Raw genomic sequence first — 16,626 nt, 5'->3', positions numbered from 1 at the left:
AAGTATCTTTGGTGCTTTCGATGTTAACCTAAGCATAGAGGAATCAAAATGTATACAAACTATTACATCCAAAAAATGTATCACTATCACTTGCTACTAAATGCTTATTTAAAATATCTAATCGATTACTAACTAAAAAAGGGTTAAGCGAAAAACTAGAGCACGCTGAATTTAAGAATGATAAACTCATTCATAAATTATATTTTCATAGATCCCTGAATAGTTTTAAAAACTTAAAAACAAGTATTTCAAAAACTCGAGATTATAACTTCACCAATGCTTTAACGTATAAGGGCACCAAATACAAAAAGGGCTTTTTTATTTTATACTTTTTAATTAACACGACTTTGATCACTAGGAATTAATATCATATAAATTATTAATAATTAAAAAATAATAATTAAGTAATGCCTGCTTTTATTTCATTTATCTATATATATATATATTATATTTACAGTCTAAAAAAAATACCTGTAGAATATTAAATCATTGAAAACGAATTACCGGTGGGGAATGGTACATCCGCTGATATTCACCACGAGCTTGATATCCCCATTATTGACGATGACATCCATGAAGCTGCTGAAAAGCACCGAGCGACAAACCTTAATCACTCCAATCCGCTGGCGCGATTTTTTTTTGTTATTAAACTTCAAAATACCTAACCGTTCCAGGGTACATCTCATTTCAATATATGAATACAAGATATTACACGTTCAAGAAGCCAAAGTTAAAATACAAAATAGATTCTCCGATCCTAAATTTGATTTTATTAATACTACATCACCGATCAGGTATTTTTAAAATAATTTTTCAACCCTAAAATTTAATTTAATAAATACTTTGTACTTAGAAAAGAAGCTGTTGAAGTAGACATGGTGCGGAGCAAATGTCAATCGTCGAAAACGCCGCGGAGCACCGATCCCAGCGGGCCGCCAACAATTAAATTTTTATTTTTCTTTATAAAAAAAAGTACAATTTGTAAGCATGTGTCTACGACCGGGGTGATCCTCAGCAGCCCAGAGTCCCTCCCATAATATTGACATATAAATTTAAGACGCCCGAACATAAAGGCAAAATCGGCAGTGAAGAGGGATTCCTTGGCCGGCCTAAGTATCTCCCATCCCGTAATGGAACCTGCAACCCGGCATTCCTCAGCGACCGCCGCCCCAAATCCACGTCCAGAATTATCCAGTAAAAGGAATCCCCCGAACGGCTCTGCCGATTGTTGGCTCTTCTGGTATTATCTGATGGTGGTGTTGTCTCTGCCGGTGTGTGTGTCCGGGAGGACGTTGTTTTACATTTTATCTAGGGGCCTAATTCTAGGGTTATAACTGACTTAAATCTACTAACTGTATACATATCTATATATATAAAAATGAATTGCTGTTCGTTAGTCTCGCTAAAACTCGAGAATGGCTGAACGGATTTATCTTATCTTGGTCTTGAATTATTCGTGGAGGTCTAGGGAAGGTTTAAAAGGTGAGAATAATTCGATTAATTGCCGGGAAAATCCTCAAAACAGTATTTTTCTATTTCCCATACAAACGTTTTCTAAATAAAATGGAGAGTCAATTTGTAATTTATTACCGCTGTATAAAGTTCAAATTCGCATGCGCGTTGGAGGATCTAATATCGCGTTCCGAAACTCAAAAAAAGTGAAAGTGAATCGCGAACGCGACAAAATTGCATAGTCTCACAGCTTCATATAGCTTCGAGAAAATTAATTTTAGCTAACTTCAGTTGTTAATCTGTCAGATTATTTTTTTAATAAGACTATATAGAAATCGAAAGATAAATCTTAAGTTTTGTCACAAACGTTAAATTATAAATCTTAAGTTAAATTTCTGAACGCAATCATAATATTTGACATTAGATTTGACAACCAACTAATATGTGGAATATTGTAATTCTGTGAAGTCGATAAAGTACATATGTAAATATGTTAATAAAGGTAGTGATATGGCTGTCTTCGGTGTAACCAATGCAAATGATGAAATATCACAGTACCAGATGGGTCGCTATGTAAGTAGCAATGAAGCTATTTGGCGAATCTTTTCATTTGCGATCCATGAAAGACACACTATAGTAGTCCATTTGGCAGTCCATTTAGAAAATGGTCAACGAGTTTATTTTAATGCATCTAACGCGGCAGACAGGGCGGCACATCCACCGTCGACAACATTAACAAGTTTCTTCACAGTCTGTCAAACTGATGATTTTGCTCGCACTTTGCTGTATGCTGACATGCCACGCTATTACACATGGAACGCATCATCGAAATCGTTTCAGCGTCGAAAACAAGGAACACCAGTTGAAGGACATCCAAATGTATTTGCTTCAGATGCTCTGGGTCGCATCTACACAGTACATCCAAATAACGATGAATGTTATTATTTGCGGTTGTTGTTGGTGAATGTTCGTGGTCCGACATCGTTTCAACAACTGAGAACAGTTAATGGACAGCTGTGTGCGACTTACCGTGAGGCATGTCAACTATTACATTTACTTGAGAATGATTCGCACTGGGATGATACGCTCAAGGATTCCGTAATATCTTCATCGCCGCATCAAATTCGTACATTGTTTGCGATTATCATATCGACATGTTTCCCCTCGAATCCAAAAGATTTGTGGGTTAAGTATAGAGATGACATGTCTGAGGATGTTTTGCATCGTGTGCGCCGTCAAACTTTGAATCATACACTACAAATGACTGAAGAAATTTACAATGACACATTGATCATGATAGAAGATATGTGTTTATTGATGGCAAATAAAGTATTGTCGTGTTTGGGAATGACAGCACCCAATCGTCATATGCACGATGCATTAAACCACGAGTTGCAAAGAGAACATCAGTACGACATTGAAGCATTGGCCGAAACAGTTCGTACAAATGTTCCACAATTAAATCAACAACAAAGAATTGCGTACGACACTTTGATAGAAGCTGTGAACAGTGGATCTGGTGGAATTTATTTCCTTGATGCTCCCGGAGGAACCGGAAAAACGTTTTTAATTTCATTGCTTTTGGCGAGGATCAGATCGCGAAATGATGTTGCTCTAGCGTTGGCTTCATCTGGAATAGCTGCAACTCTGCTAGAAGGCGGGCGGACTGCACATTCTGCCTTGAAATTACCACTAAACATGCAAATCACCGAAACACCAATTTGCAACATCGCCAAAAATAGCGCAATGGCCAAGATCTTACAGGTATGCAAATTGATTGTTTGAAATGAATGCACAATGGCCCATAAGAGGTCACTGGAGGCACTGGACAGAACGTTGAAAGATCTTCGTGACAACCAAAATATTTTTGGTGGGGCCATGATTCTGTTGTCAGGTGATTTTCGTCAGACTCTTCCAGTTATTCCCCGATCAACTGTTGCTGATGAACTAAATGCATGCCTAAAATCATCAAATTTGTGGCAGTACGTAAAGACACTCCACTTAACAACTAACATGCGAGTATTTTTGCAACAAGATGAAACTGCAAATGTGTTTGCGAAGCAGTTGTTAGACATTGGAAATAATAAAGTTGCAGTGGACACCTCGACCGGATTCATCACATTACCTACAGATTTCTGTCACATCACAGACTCAAAAGTGGAGCTTATTCAGCGAGTTTTCCCAGATATAGCGCAAAAGTTCAATAACCATAATTGGCTGGGTGAACGAGCAATATTAGCAGCGAAAAATAAAGATGTCGAGGATCTTAATGCGACCATTCAGAATTTTCTTCCAGGACAGTTGGTTTCCTTCAAATCAGTCGACACCGTAATGAACCAGGATGACGTAGTCAACTATCCCACTGAGTTTTTAAATTCACTGGAATTGCCTGGATTACCACCTCACAATTTGCAGTTAAAAGTGGGATCAGTTGTCATCATGCTGCGTAACATTAATCAACCTCGACTATGCAATGGAACAAGACTGGCTGTGAAAAGACTGATGAATAACGTCATTGAGGCGACAATCATAAAAGGAAAATACAAAGGAGAGGATGTCTTGATCCCGCGGATACCGATGATTCCAACGGACTTACCATTCGATTTTAAACGGTTACAATTTCCAGTGCGTCTGGCCTTTGCGATGACCATAAATAAATCGCAAGGACAGTCGTTAGAAGTTTGTGGAATCAACTTAGAGTTTCCCTGTTTCGCGCATGGACAATTATACGTCGCGTGTTCGCGCGTCGGAAAACCGTCTTCTTTGTTTATTTACGCACCACAAAACAAAACAAAAAATATAGTTTATGAGAAAGCTTTAAATTAATTAACAGACTGTATTTTAACAGTGTGTGTCTGTGAATATCATATTTAAACCTTATAAATAGCCAGTATTTCAGGAAAACTCTGTTTTGTAAGTAAGCAACATGATGTATCGAAAATAATATAATATAATAATTCATGCTTTATACAATAAATGCTTTTTTATTAAATACGGATTCGATTTGTTTGTTTTAAAATCATTTTATACAAAAGATTAGGTCTTTTATTTATCGATGAGGCAGTACGAAGTCTGCCGGGTCAGCTAGTCTAAAATAAAGTTTGTGGCCTCGTGACACTTCCCCCTTACTTCCGGGTGGGGTGATGAAAAACGAGGCGGGTCCGGGTTCAATTTAACCCGGAACCACTGCTATTGCTTCTCCTCCAGATATCAGCGCTGGGTCCCTCCGAGGCGCTGCTGGATGAGCGGGGATGGTAGCATTCCGTAGAAGCTCGTGACGCCTGCTGGATGGCTCATCATCCCTGGAGCCATGAGGGAGGAAAATCCGATCGAGGATGCGGTGGACGTAGTTCTCCCGCGTGGGGTTGCAGGGCTCCACCACATCGCTGTCGCTGCTGGGTCCAAGCAGCCTGGAGAAGGTCTTGTGGCAGATCCCCAAAGCACTTCAAGAGCACGGTCTCTGTCGCGCGGGTAGGTCGTCGGCGAGGATCCCAAGTCCGATCCGCTGAACGGTAAGCGCCCACGGTATGTGGTGCCACCGACAGTAGCGGTCCGGCGGGGTGCCACGCTCGACGTGGTCGCGGCGGAATTATTTCAACCAGCAGTGGTTCAAAACAGCAACCTAAGGGTTCTTCCACCCCCGGTGGGTCCCTTCCAGGATACCAATAAAATCTTTCACAAAAATGCTTAAGAGTTATCCCGCTGTATAGACGTGCCCGCGTATGCGTCTTGCACGAACGACCCGGGGGAAGCTGGCGGCGCTGGTGCATCTGCGGTCCGGCGGTTGCTATAACAATGTAATCTGATAAAATGAGAATTGACTAGGTTTTCAAGAATACTCAGAAGACATCAATCCCACAACCTCCCAAAGTCCATATATAAAACATCAGATATAAAAAATTAACTAATAATAATAAATGTCAACAACTCTTTATACTGCTCCCTAACACAATTTTTATGGCTGGAAAAGGTTTACACTTGCAGTTATAGCCTGCTTTTTTTTAAAACGTCTTTATATTATTGCAGGGTATTAAATTTCAGTCAGAAATTTGAACGCAGTGAAGGAGGCAGCTCCGACCAGAAAAAGTCACGTACAAACTTAACGCGCAACTTTGATGTTAAATAAAAATAGTTGTATGGAAGATATTGACTTAGTTTTTTTTTTTAATTAACGACACATCCTTTATTAAAAATTATTGATAGTCTTCATTTATTTCCACCCACAACCTTTTTAATTTTTTATTTTTTTTGAAACGATTTTATTTACAATCTGTGTCTATGCGATAGATAATAAGCAATTTTTTTAACAATGACATTTACAGGAATAGAAAGCTTTACTATTATATTACATACTATTTACAGTTTTACACGAGGACACGTTTTATTTTAAGCCTTCTAATTTCTAAGCTGTTATCTGCAAGATTAATTGCTAGAGTATTTTCATGGCTTTGTAATTTGTTTACGTATGCTGTACTGTATTTTCTAATTTAACCTTTTACAAATGGGATTTTTTAATTTAAATTACGCAGATGCTCTATGGGGCTTAAGTCCGGCGACTAAGGCGGTGAATGCAGCTGATGCTTGGTATTGTAAAGCAATATGCGCAGTATACTTGGGGTCATTATTCCATTGGAACCAAAAATCATCCGTCAGGCTCAATTTTAATGTTTTTTTAGGCCAAATAAGCAGAATTTGCTCTCATCACTAAAAAGAACCTTGTTCCAAAAGGCTAAGTCCACGCGCTTTTTTTTATTGACGGGCGATATGAGAGCCTTCCTCCTCGCAACACAGGCATGAAAGTCCTTTTTCCTTTTTCAAAATTTTTTGGACTGTGTCATCTTAAACTTCTTTATATCATGGCTGATTTTTGCGACCGTTAACCACCTTCGCAACGTCCCGCTTATCTCGATCGTTCAGTTTTGGTGGCCTATCAGAACGTGGCTTTGACTGAACTGTACCGTTTTCATTAACATTTTTTATGACCCTTTGAATAGTTGAATGTGTTTTGAAAACAAGTTCGCCAATTTCCCGCAGAGTTTTCGCCTCATGACGTAATTTGACGATCAGTTCCCTCACATCGCGAGCAATTTCCTTCCGCTTCTTGTCCATGGCGATGTATTGAATGCAATGACGAAATTCATTAAAACAAACAAGAAAGGATGCTACCTTCGGCACGCCGAAGTTTATATACCCTTGCAGATAGAACTTCTATGACTTGGAATCCATACAATATAAATTATATATATTTAAGTTAAAAAACAATGAAGTAATACCTGCTTTCATTTCAGTCACCTATGCATAATATATTTACAATTTACATTCACAGATTTGCATTTTTCCTCTATATGTAACGATCGTTTGTATGGCACCTATATGAAATAGTCGTTTGATTTTCATAAAATTTGACATTAAATTAAAGACTAATATAAAATGGCTATACCTCAAATTTGAAAATCTATTGAAAACTGAAAAAGCTATCATTTTTAATTGTATTAATTTCTCGATCGTTCCTATGGGAGCAATATGATATAGTTGTTCGATTTTCATAAATTTTTTTTCCAAATTTGTAGAATAATGTGAAGTGGCTATATCCCAAATGATGCGAAACAAAAAATTGTAGAATAATATGAAATAGCTATATCTAAAATTTGATTGAATTCTGTTGAAAACTGAAAATGTTATATTTTTTTTGTAAAAATTTTCTGATCAATCCAATGGAAGCTATATGATATAGTCGTCCGATCTGGCCCGTTCCGACATATATACGAGCGAGACTGACCACAAAGTTTCATTTAGATATCTTCAAAACTGAGAGACTAGTTTGCGTAGAAACGGACAGACGAACAGACGGACATGGCTAGATCGACTCGGCTGTTGATCCTGATCAAGAATATTTATACTTCATATGGTCGGAGCTGCCTCCTTCCTGCGTTTAAACTGATGACTGAAATTATAATACTCTGAAAGGGTATAAAAAGCATCACGAACTTGTAATGCTTTATTACCGTTATTTATGATTTAACGGTACCTAAAGCTGCTTAAAGAGCTGTTGGACGCTAAGTAAAATCTTTGTAAGCACACTTTTGTTGCCCGAAAACATTCAGTACTTTGTAATTTTTCTTTTAGTTTTAATTAAAGTATTTATTTATGGAAATAAATGAAGTCTGGTTATAATATTTAATATTAGGTTAAAATGAAGTCAATATCTTTAATACATCTATTTTTATTTAATATCTCAGTTGCGCGTTGTTTGTACGCAGACTTCTTCTAGCTAGTGTATAAGCAGCAAGGGAGTCGGGGAGCTCGCATTTAAATTTGAAGCAGAGTGTTGAACAATTTGGTTTAATTGTCAAAGATGAGCCCAAATTTAAGTTTTATCAAGACAATGATCTCAAACATAAGGAGCACACTGTGCGTTCATGGTCCCTCTTTAATTGCCAAAAAGTAATAAATACACCTCAGTGGCCTGATATGAACGACATTGAAAATTTCTGGGTTCATTTAAAGAAAAATTTGGCTTAAAGGAAACTCAAGAATCGAGCAGAAGAGTGGCGGAAGATTCCATTGGAATATGATTTGGAAAAGCTTAGAAATTTTATGAAAAAGCGCATCCAGCATGTAGGAAATGCTAAGGGGGCCACACAAAATACTAAAATTTTTGTATAAGTTGTAAAATAAATTCTTTTAGCTGCAAGTTTAGTATGTTGTGTAAAGAGTTTCTTGAGAGAAAATTTATTTTTTGTTGATTTTACGTTAAATCTTGAATTGTTATGTTTATGTTATTCCATATTATCATTAAGAATTATCCAATAAATAGTTATTCATTGAAAAAAATGTAAAACCTAACAAATAACGTTATATTTGCATGCAAATTCAAATATTAATTTTAATTTTCAGTGTGTAAACATAGTCTTGACATACAGCCTTGGCTAAACGATATGCCGCATTTTTAGAGATGCTCTGGTGCTCGGAATGGTCAACAATCAATCGGGTGATCATGGTTCAGAAGAGCTAGAAGACCTATGACGATGTAGAGAGCTATAGCCCAAGAACATTTTTTACAAGTAATGGTTATATCATAAAATGTAACAGCCATTTTAATACACCAAATAAAGATTTCTAAAAAAAAAAACCCTCAATATGTCTTTTAACTTTTTTTTATTAAACATTTCAAATTTCGTTAAAGGGTACTTGTCATGACAATGTATGAATACAAGATATTACACGTTCAAGAAGCAAAAGTAAAAATACAAAATAAATTCTCCGATCCTAAATTTGATTTTATTAATATTCCATCAACGATCAGGTATTTTTGAAATAATTTTTCAAACCCTAAAATTTTATATTATACACATAGTACTTATTTTCTACAAGGAATGAAGTTGTTGCTGTAAGCATGGTGCGGCGCAAATGTCAATCAGTATTTAGACCTTCGACCTTGAGTTTGAAAAAATCTTCGCATCAAAACAAATTTAAAAGAAACTTTATTAAAATAAACGTAGAATTTGTGTCTACGGCCGGGGTGATCCTCAGCAGCCCAGAATATGAGACGCCCGAACATAAAATTTCAAATAATTTCGGCGGGTCCTAAAGAAGGCAAAATCGACGGTGAAGAGGGATTCCTTGGCCGGCCTACGTATCTCCCATCCCGTGATGGGACCTGCAACCCGGCATTCTTCAGGGACCGCCGCCCCAACGTCCAGAATTATCCAGCAGCACGATCCCCCCGAACGGCTCTGCCGGTTGTTGGCTCTCCCGGTATTATCTGGTGGTGGCCACAGCAATATTTTGGAAATGATTTGTCGCATCCTTTAATTTTTCAGTGCTGAGTGACGCTGTTTGAAACTTAAAGGAATCTGTAAAATGGCATGTTACAGTTAAAAATTAGTCATTTGCGCTTGATGTCCAGCAAGCGCATGTCACAGCAACACTGGTTGTTTCCTTTAATTTAGTTTTTAGGGTGAGAACAGCCTCTTCAAATACACCCTTCACCAGCACATCTCTTAGGTGGGTTTTGCTGGGAATTTTGTACCTTGGGTCAAGGACTTGGGAGTATTCTATAAACCCTTCATTTTCAACGATATTGAAGGGTTGAACATCCTTTGCGATCATATTAGCTAATGCACGAATGATGTTTGTATCGTACGAAATTGCTCGTTTTAAGTAAGTCGAGATCGAGTGCATGCTCGATCTTGTGTTGCTGTTTGATGATGCAGGTAAATTTGAGTCATTGGACTCAGTTGCCTCTGCAGGTTTGGCAAACAGAGTCATCGATTCCCGGATGAAATCGTTTAAGGAGATCTCTTAAATTTGACGTGTTGCCACTCGTCTTGTACTCCTTCCCGCAATTCAGACACTTCGCCAGTTTTTTTTTCGTCGGATCGCTTGAAGTACTTCCACACCTTCGATACTCTTGAGGGCTACTTGCTGTGTGCTGCTTGCGTCCAGGGTTGCCAGCGCTTCAGTACAAAAAAATGACAGATACGTAAAAAAAAGGACAAAAAACGGATAGATTTTTTATAAAACAGACAAAAAAAAGTACAAACATAGTTTTTTGAAATTCAATGTCAATGTTTTTGTTATCTGCTTCTTATTTTGATCCTTCTTGAGAAAAAAACGGTACTTTATTGTTACCTATGCTTTTTCTCGCATCGACAATGATGCATTCTTTTCATTTTATTGTGAAATCTTGCAAAGCACACACCAAAAAGCACCAATATCAATTTTAAAAAATGCCTGGAGCTAGATTGACCTTTGACGTGGTCCAGTTGGTTTATTTTAACCACCAACTTGGAAAATTTGCAGCTGAGTTGACTGACATGTTTCGGGTATCCCGGAAAACTATTTACAATGTTTTAAATCGGGCAAAAATTTAAGGAAGGCTGGAAGAAAAGTCTGGAGGTGGCAGGAAGTTGAAGATAGACAAACGGGCGGGACGCCTTATCATGCGTAAGGTGCGTCATAACCCCCAAATCTCGACCAGAACCCTTGCCAAGGAGTTGGAGGAAGAATGTGGCGTAGTCGTTTCGCCCGAAGCCGTGCACGAATTGATTCTACGGAACAAATACTCATCAAGAGTGGCGCGAAAGAAACCGCTGCTATCCGCAGTGAACATTCAGAAGCGGTATTTTTTCGCTCTGGAGATGATCAGCAAGCCGGAAAATTACTGGGATAACGTCATCTTTTGCGACGAAATTAAAATTATGCTGTATTACAACAATGGTCCTTTCAGAGTATGGCGCAAGCCGTTAACCGCATTGAACCAGCGCAACATTGTGTCTACCGTAAAATTTGGCAAATTATCGGTTATGATTTGGTGGTCTATAAGCAGCAAGGGAGTCGGGGAGCTCGCAGTCATAGAAAGCACTATGAATGCTGAGCTTTATCTCTCCATACTCCAATCAAATTTGAGGCAGAGTGCTAAAAAATTTGGCTTAATGGACGAAGAAAAGCCGAAATTCAAATTTTACCAAGATAATGACCCCAAACATAAGGACATGTGCGGACATGGCTCCTGTATAACTGCCAAAAGCTTATAGATACACCTTCTCAGAGCCCTGACATCAACCCCATTGAAAATTTGTGGGTTTATTTGAAGAAAAAAATGGCTTAAAGGCAACCGAGGAATCGAGAAGACCTTAAAACTGCAGTGCTGGAAGGGTGGCAGAGGATTCCATTGCACAGAGTACTAAAATTAATAAAATTATTGTTTAAGTTGTTAAATATAGCCTTTTAGCTGTAAGTTTTGTATATTGTGAAAAGAGTAAAGTTAAGTTTAAGTTGTCAAAAATGTGAAAAGTGATTTTTTGTTAAACCTTGAATTGTTTTGTTTCTGTTTTTAAATATTATCATTAAAATTATAAAATAAATAGATATCCATTGAAAACAAAATTATTAAAAAACCTTACTAAAAGCGTTGCAAAGTCTAAAAAAATATTATTAATTTTCAGTGTGTAAACAGTTTCATGACATACTGTATGTTCTCCATTTCTCCAGATTTTCTGATTGTCAATTCTTATCTTGATCTTTCAACATTTTTTTTTTTGAAAGCATCGATTTTTTCTAGGCACGCGGGATGTGAAATTACTACTCTTTATAATCCTGGGAATATATTTATGAGAAACATCCAGTCCACATTCTTGTTTCACTCCAACAGACAGTTTTCTTGTCGAGATCTTGGAGTTCTGGTCCACCTTCCTCATAAGAATAGGAATAGCTCTGTTTTAGAGCTTACCTGGCCGATTTGCTGGATTATTTTCGAGTCTATTCTCATTTTCTGTTCAGTGGTATTTTTTAATATAACAATTGTGTTACATCAAATGATACTCTCTTTCCTGTAAAACACTTACTAACACGACTGTTTGCGCCTGAACATACCGAAAAATGACAATGAAATGCTGTAGATACTGTCGTATTCGCAGTAGAGCTACCGTCAAAACGGTACAATCATATGCGAAAGACGAGAAACAGCAAATGGTAAAAACGAAAACACTTTTGTAACAGTAGGCTTAGGAAGCCTTTTTTTTTGTTACAGTGTGCCACTAAAGTAGCCTATAAACTAGAGGTGGAGAAACATCGATGTTCACGGACATCGATGTTTTCGATGTTTTTCGGCGAAAACATCGATGTTTCATCGATGTTTAAAAAAAAAGCAGTTATTTTAGTGTATTTGAACATTATTTTAATTTGTAATATTTAAAAATTAAAAGTCAAATTTTCAACAAAAAATATCCATTTTATTAAACACTTATTATATAAAAAAAGAAAACGAAAAACAAATTAGAGGAAAATTCAAGGTTCACTTCTTTGGCATATTGTCATATTGTAAATTAAAACTAAAAACAAAAACAAATTTCTTATTTTACTTTCCTTACTTACTATGCTTACTTTATATATCCTTACTTAGTATGCTTACTTTACTATACCGAACTACTACTATATATATATTTACATATTATTTACACGCTGGTTTTTGTTTAAAAACAAGAGCTTATCGACAACGGTCGACGATAGCCGCGTGCGACGCTCGCTTATAATTTGACCAGCTTTGCTAAAGACTCGCTCAGATTCGCACGAAGATGCGGGAACGCAGAAATATTTTTTAGCCAATGTTTTGAACGCTTCGCCATCTGTATTAATCTAAAATATAAAAAATAGAATAAATTGGAAAAAAAATATGTTATTGCATAATTTTGTACCTTCCAGTACTCAAGAGGGTCACATTCTTCTGGTTGGTTCTCCTTTTCAAAATGCTGCCTCATTAATATAATGGCATCTGCCCAGGTAGAGTGCACCTTGTTTTGGCTTTTTGCTTGCAGGAATGAAAATCTGCTTGGTTCCTGTGTTGGTGGTGTTGGCGGATGTAGTGGGTTACCAGGTAGTTTTGTAAAAACTTCATGCTGGACAGCTTTGGCACCTTCTTCCGCATTGAAGGGAGTCAAAAACCCGTGTTTTTTAAAGCGGGGATCAATTATGGTAGCAATTCGTGGTATTGTACGCGTTTCATAGCTTGCGAGCCTCTTGTTAAGACTTTACTTGATAGCTGTCAAAATGTTTTTCCCTTGTTCTGTGATGACTTTCACATTGTTGATTTTGTGATGCAGTTCGCATATTACAGGGATGATTAAAGACGCTGATACTTTTGTGTTTGTAGACACAGAAAGCGTCGCCTCTTCGAAGGGAGATAGCAACTCTGATATTTCTTTTAAAATATCCACTTCTGCTGCTGAAAACGGAGATGGAGCGCCACGAGACGATACCAAAGCTAATGTTATAAATTCGTTTGTCTTCAGTATGCGCTTAATCATTTCGTATGCGCTGTTCCAGCGAGTTGGCATTTCTTGCAGAAGAGAATGCGGATTGTCCCCCTGGGCTTCCTTAAATTTGGAATATGCAATCTGGCTTCTCTTAAAAAAGCCAACTACCGACTTACATTTTGTAAGAATTACGTCGATTTCGGGCAATTTTAGAACATCTTGCACAATGAGGTTGATTGTGTGCGCTACACAAGGCAAGTGCTTGTACTCAAGCAACTCACATGCTTTTAGCATCGTCGCATCATTGTCAGTCACAACACAAACAACCTTATTCGTGACACCCCAATCATCAAGCACTCCCTTCAGTGTTTCAGAAATATTATTAGCATTGTGATTGGTAGTGTCAAGAAGTTGCCTTGTTGCTAAAATTGCCGACTCCAACGTAAAATTATTTAAAACAAAATGAGACGTAACTGTGATGTATCCTTCGTTTGCTTTGGATGTCCACAAGTCAGTCGTTATGGCCGCAAAATCTACATCGCTCAGTACAGACTGGAGTTTAGTCTTAAGAGACTCATATTGAGATGGAAGCACTACGTCGCGCAGGTGTGATCTACTAGGTAACCTGTAGCTCTTTAAATCCGTCGTCCTCAACACAAGAAAAAGGTTGAACATCGACAGCAATCATGTTCATGACCTTACTGTCTAGGAGACGTTTTCGTTTGGAGTCATTTTCATAATAGGAAACTGATTTTCCAACAAACTTCTCTAATATATTTGGGTTCTGTGGAGTTCCCCCAACTTTAAGCCGATCAGGATGAACGTGCTTTAAGTGGTCCATAAGATTAGTTGTGTTTCCACACGTCTTTATTGGCTTACCACAGTAATTGCATATCCCATGCGTTTTTTCACTGTTTCTTTTAAAATGATCCCAAGCTATAGATCCATCACGCCTCCTCTTCTTTTGCTCCTCATCGGGCTTTGGCTGTTCGCTTGCTGCTCCTATAAGAAATAAACTGTATTAATGCCTATTCAATTCAAAAGCAAAAAATACATGCAAATGTGCATGTGCTTTTCGGCAGAAATGCGTATAAAAATGCTTTTCTGCAGAAATTCATCTACTATGCTTTTCTGAAGAAATGCATACATACGTAGGAAAAATTCGGATATTTAGTACTTACTTTTCAAAAACCTGTCCATGTTTAATACCACCACACTCACGCCAACACCACCAACAAGTATAACTAAAATAACAATATTCTGTTAATAATTTATAATGAGATTAAATGAGATATGTACTTACAATTCAAATGTCTTCCTCTATGTGCCCTAGAGATGGAAAAACATCGATGTTGCCCCGCCAAGCATCGATGTTTCCGATGTTTCGAAAACATCGATGTTCGCATCGATGTTTCTCCACCTCTACTATAAACCCGATCTCAACTCCATGGAGCACGTATGGAATCAGTTGGAAAAAAAACATTCGAGGTCGCGAAATTCGCAATAAACCTGACATAAAGGCAGCGCTACAAGAAGAGTGGAACAAAATGTACCAATCTTATTTGGAAACTTTAGTTTCATCCATGCCAAGACGACTTAAGAAAGTCATTAAAGTGAAGGGATACCCCACAAAAAATTTAATTTAATTTAAAACTGTTAAATTAATTAATAAGCGGTGTATCATGACTTTCGTGGAATAAAATGTTAAGAATTTTTAAGTTTTTTCTAATTTTTAAGTAAACTAAAAGAAAAAGTAATTTTTATTTGTAATAATATTAAGGAAACTGAAACAAACAACCTGTCATTTCTATTTTTTCCAATTAAGGTTTAATAAATGATTATTTTTTAAGTTTAGTTAAATTCGTCTGCTGTATTATCACTTTATTGGCACACTGTATATATAATTTTTTTTTGTAAATAGAAGAATTTTAGTTTAGTTTTTTGTATATACTTTAGAAAAAAATTATAATAATTAAAAATCTTTTTCAAAACTTATTGCATAGTTGTTTTATTTTAATAAAATTGGGAAATAGAAAAAAATGTTTTTGCGAAAACACTTTTTTGACAAATTGTATGTACATATATATGTAGGTACTTTGGCAAAAGTCATTCGCTTTTTTTGACGTGGGATCAGTTTAAAGAAAAACTTTGATACATTACTTTACCCACATACGCAACATTTGCAAGCAACAACTGGCCGTAGCAAACTCTCCCACAAATAAAGCTAATTATTATTATGCATAATACTAGTCATTTTGTTAAGACAATTTATATCTACATTTCAGATCTTCAAAGACTTTTTAGTTTTAGTCAAAAAACAGTTAAAACAAGAACAACAAAAATCGCATAACAATGTTAAATATTAAATTAAATTATTGAAAAATGAAAATGAAATGCAAACTTCTGACTGAAGTCAAAATACCCTGAATTATTATAGAAATGTATCTTTAAATGTGTATTTAATATTCTTGAATTGTTGAAAAAGACCTGTGTTAAGTGTATGTATGTATAAAATCGAACCTTTTATCAGGTGGTAACGCCCTTTCGACTATCCGCATACTGATTTCTCACCATGGAGAAGTAAATGCATTTCGTTTAAGCTAGGGGGTAAAGGGGAATCTTGTGTTCAAAGCAAAAATAGGGTCATCGACAAGGACACAAACTGACCCACGTATCGCAAGGCTAAGCGCGCCGCGCCGTTGTGCTCCGCTTCCTAACTCCACCCATTTCATTTATCGAACGTAAGGGACGCGACACGATTGCAATGGAATGAATTATTGCGGCCCCTGCGTTTGACATTTATGTGTTTGGAAGGTGGTAAGCCAGAAAGGGCTGCAAACCCCCACAATTTGACAGCATATATTTGGGCGTGACTATGCAGGAACTCTGATTTGGCAGACCGCAGAGAAATTGCAAATGATTCGTCGCTTGTCTCTGAAGTACATATGTATGTATGTACCTTAAATGACTGAGAGCTTTAAAGCATGGAGCGTTTTCCTAGCCGACAATATACATAAGTTTAATAAATGCCTTATTTGCAAGCCCCATAATATGAGACATACGTCAATAAATAGTATTCCAATATCAAATCCTTTTGTATTCATTTGAATTTCACTTTAAAACAAGAAAGGAAACTAACTTTGGCACGACGAAGGTTATATACCCTTGCAGATAATGCCTGCTTTCCTTTAATTTTTCCTCTATATCTAATGATCGTTTGTATGACACCTATATGATATAGTTGTCCGATTTTTATAAAATTTGACACAACATATTAAAATAATATATCTATATCTAACGTTTGATGAAAGAATGTTAAAAACTGAAAAAGTTATAATTTTTAATTGTATTAATTTCTCGACCGTTCCCAATGCAGCTTTATGATATAGTAGTGCAATATTCATACAATTTTAGACAA

At 36.8% G+C, this 16,626-nt stretch overlaps 1 protein-coding gene across 1 annotated transcript; it reads right to left on the bottom strand.

The window, feature by feature from the left end:
* Positions 1-12,399: 12,399 nt before the first annotated feature.
* LOC147644962 (uncharacterized) lies at positions 12,400-14,410 on the bottom strand. The gene is made up of 4 exons (XM_086836713.1): positions 14,390-14,410; positions 13,986-14,210; positions 12,651-12,832; positions 12,400-12,591 (listed from the first exon to the last, which is right to left on the bottom strand). The coding sequence occupies exons 1-4, from the start codon at positions 14,406-14,408 to the stop codon at positions 12,400-12,402; spliced, it is 618 nt and encodes a 205-aa protein (XP_086692839.1). The 5' UTR covers positions 14,409-14,410.
* Between the last annotated feature and the right edge of the window lie 2,216 nt (positions 14,411-16,626).

This window comes from Drosophila serrata, unplaced genomic scaffold (genome assembly GCF_035046125.1).
Source record: "Drosophila serrata isolate PLE 108 unplaced genomic scaffold, ASM3504612v1 contig_48, whole genome shotgun sequence".
Lineage (NCBI taxonomy): Eukaryota > Metazoa > Arthropoda > Insecta > Diptera > Drosophilidae > Drosophila > Drosophila serrata.
This window is presented reverse-complemented; position numbering and strand designations above follow the sequence as displayed.

Coding starts and splice junctions, on each gene's coding strand:
- LOC147644962 (XM_086836713.1), bottom strand. Junction 12,833..13,985: donor GGGAACTCCACAGAACCCAA/ATATATTAGAGA, acceptor TTTTTACAAAAC/TACCTGGTAACCCACTACAT. Junction 12,592..12,650: donor ACCCTCTTGAGTACTGGAAG/GTACAAAATTAT, acceptor TTTATATTTTAG/ATTAATACAGATGGCGAAGC.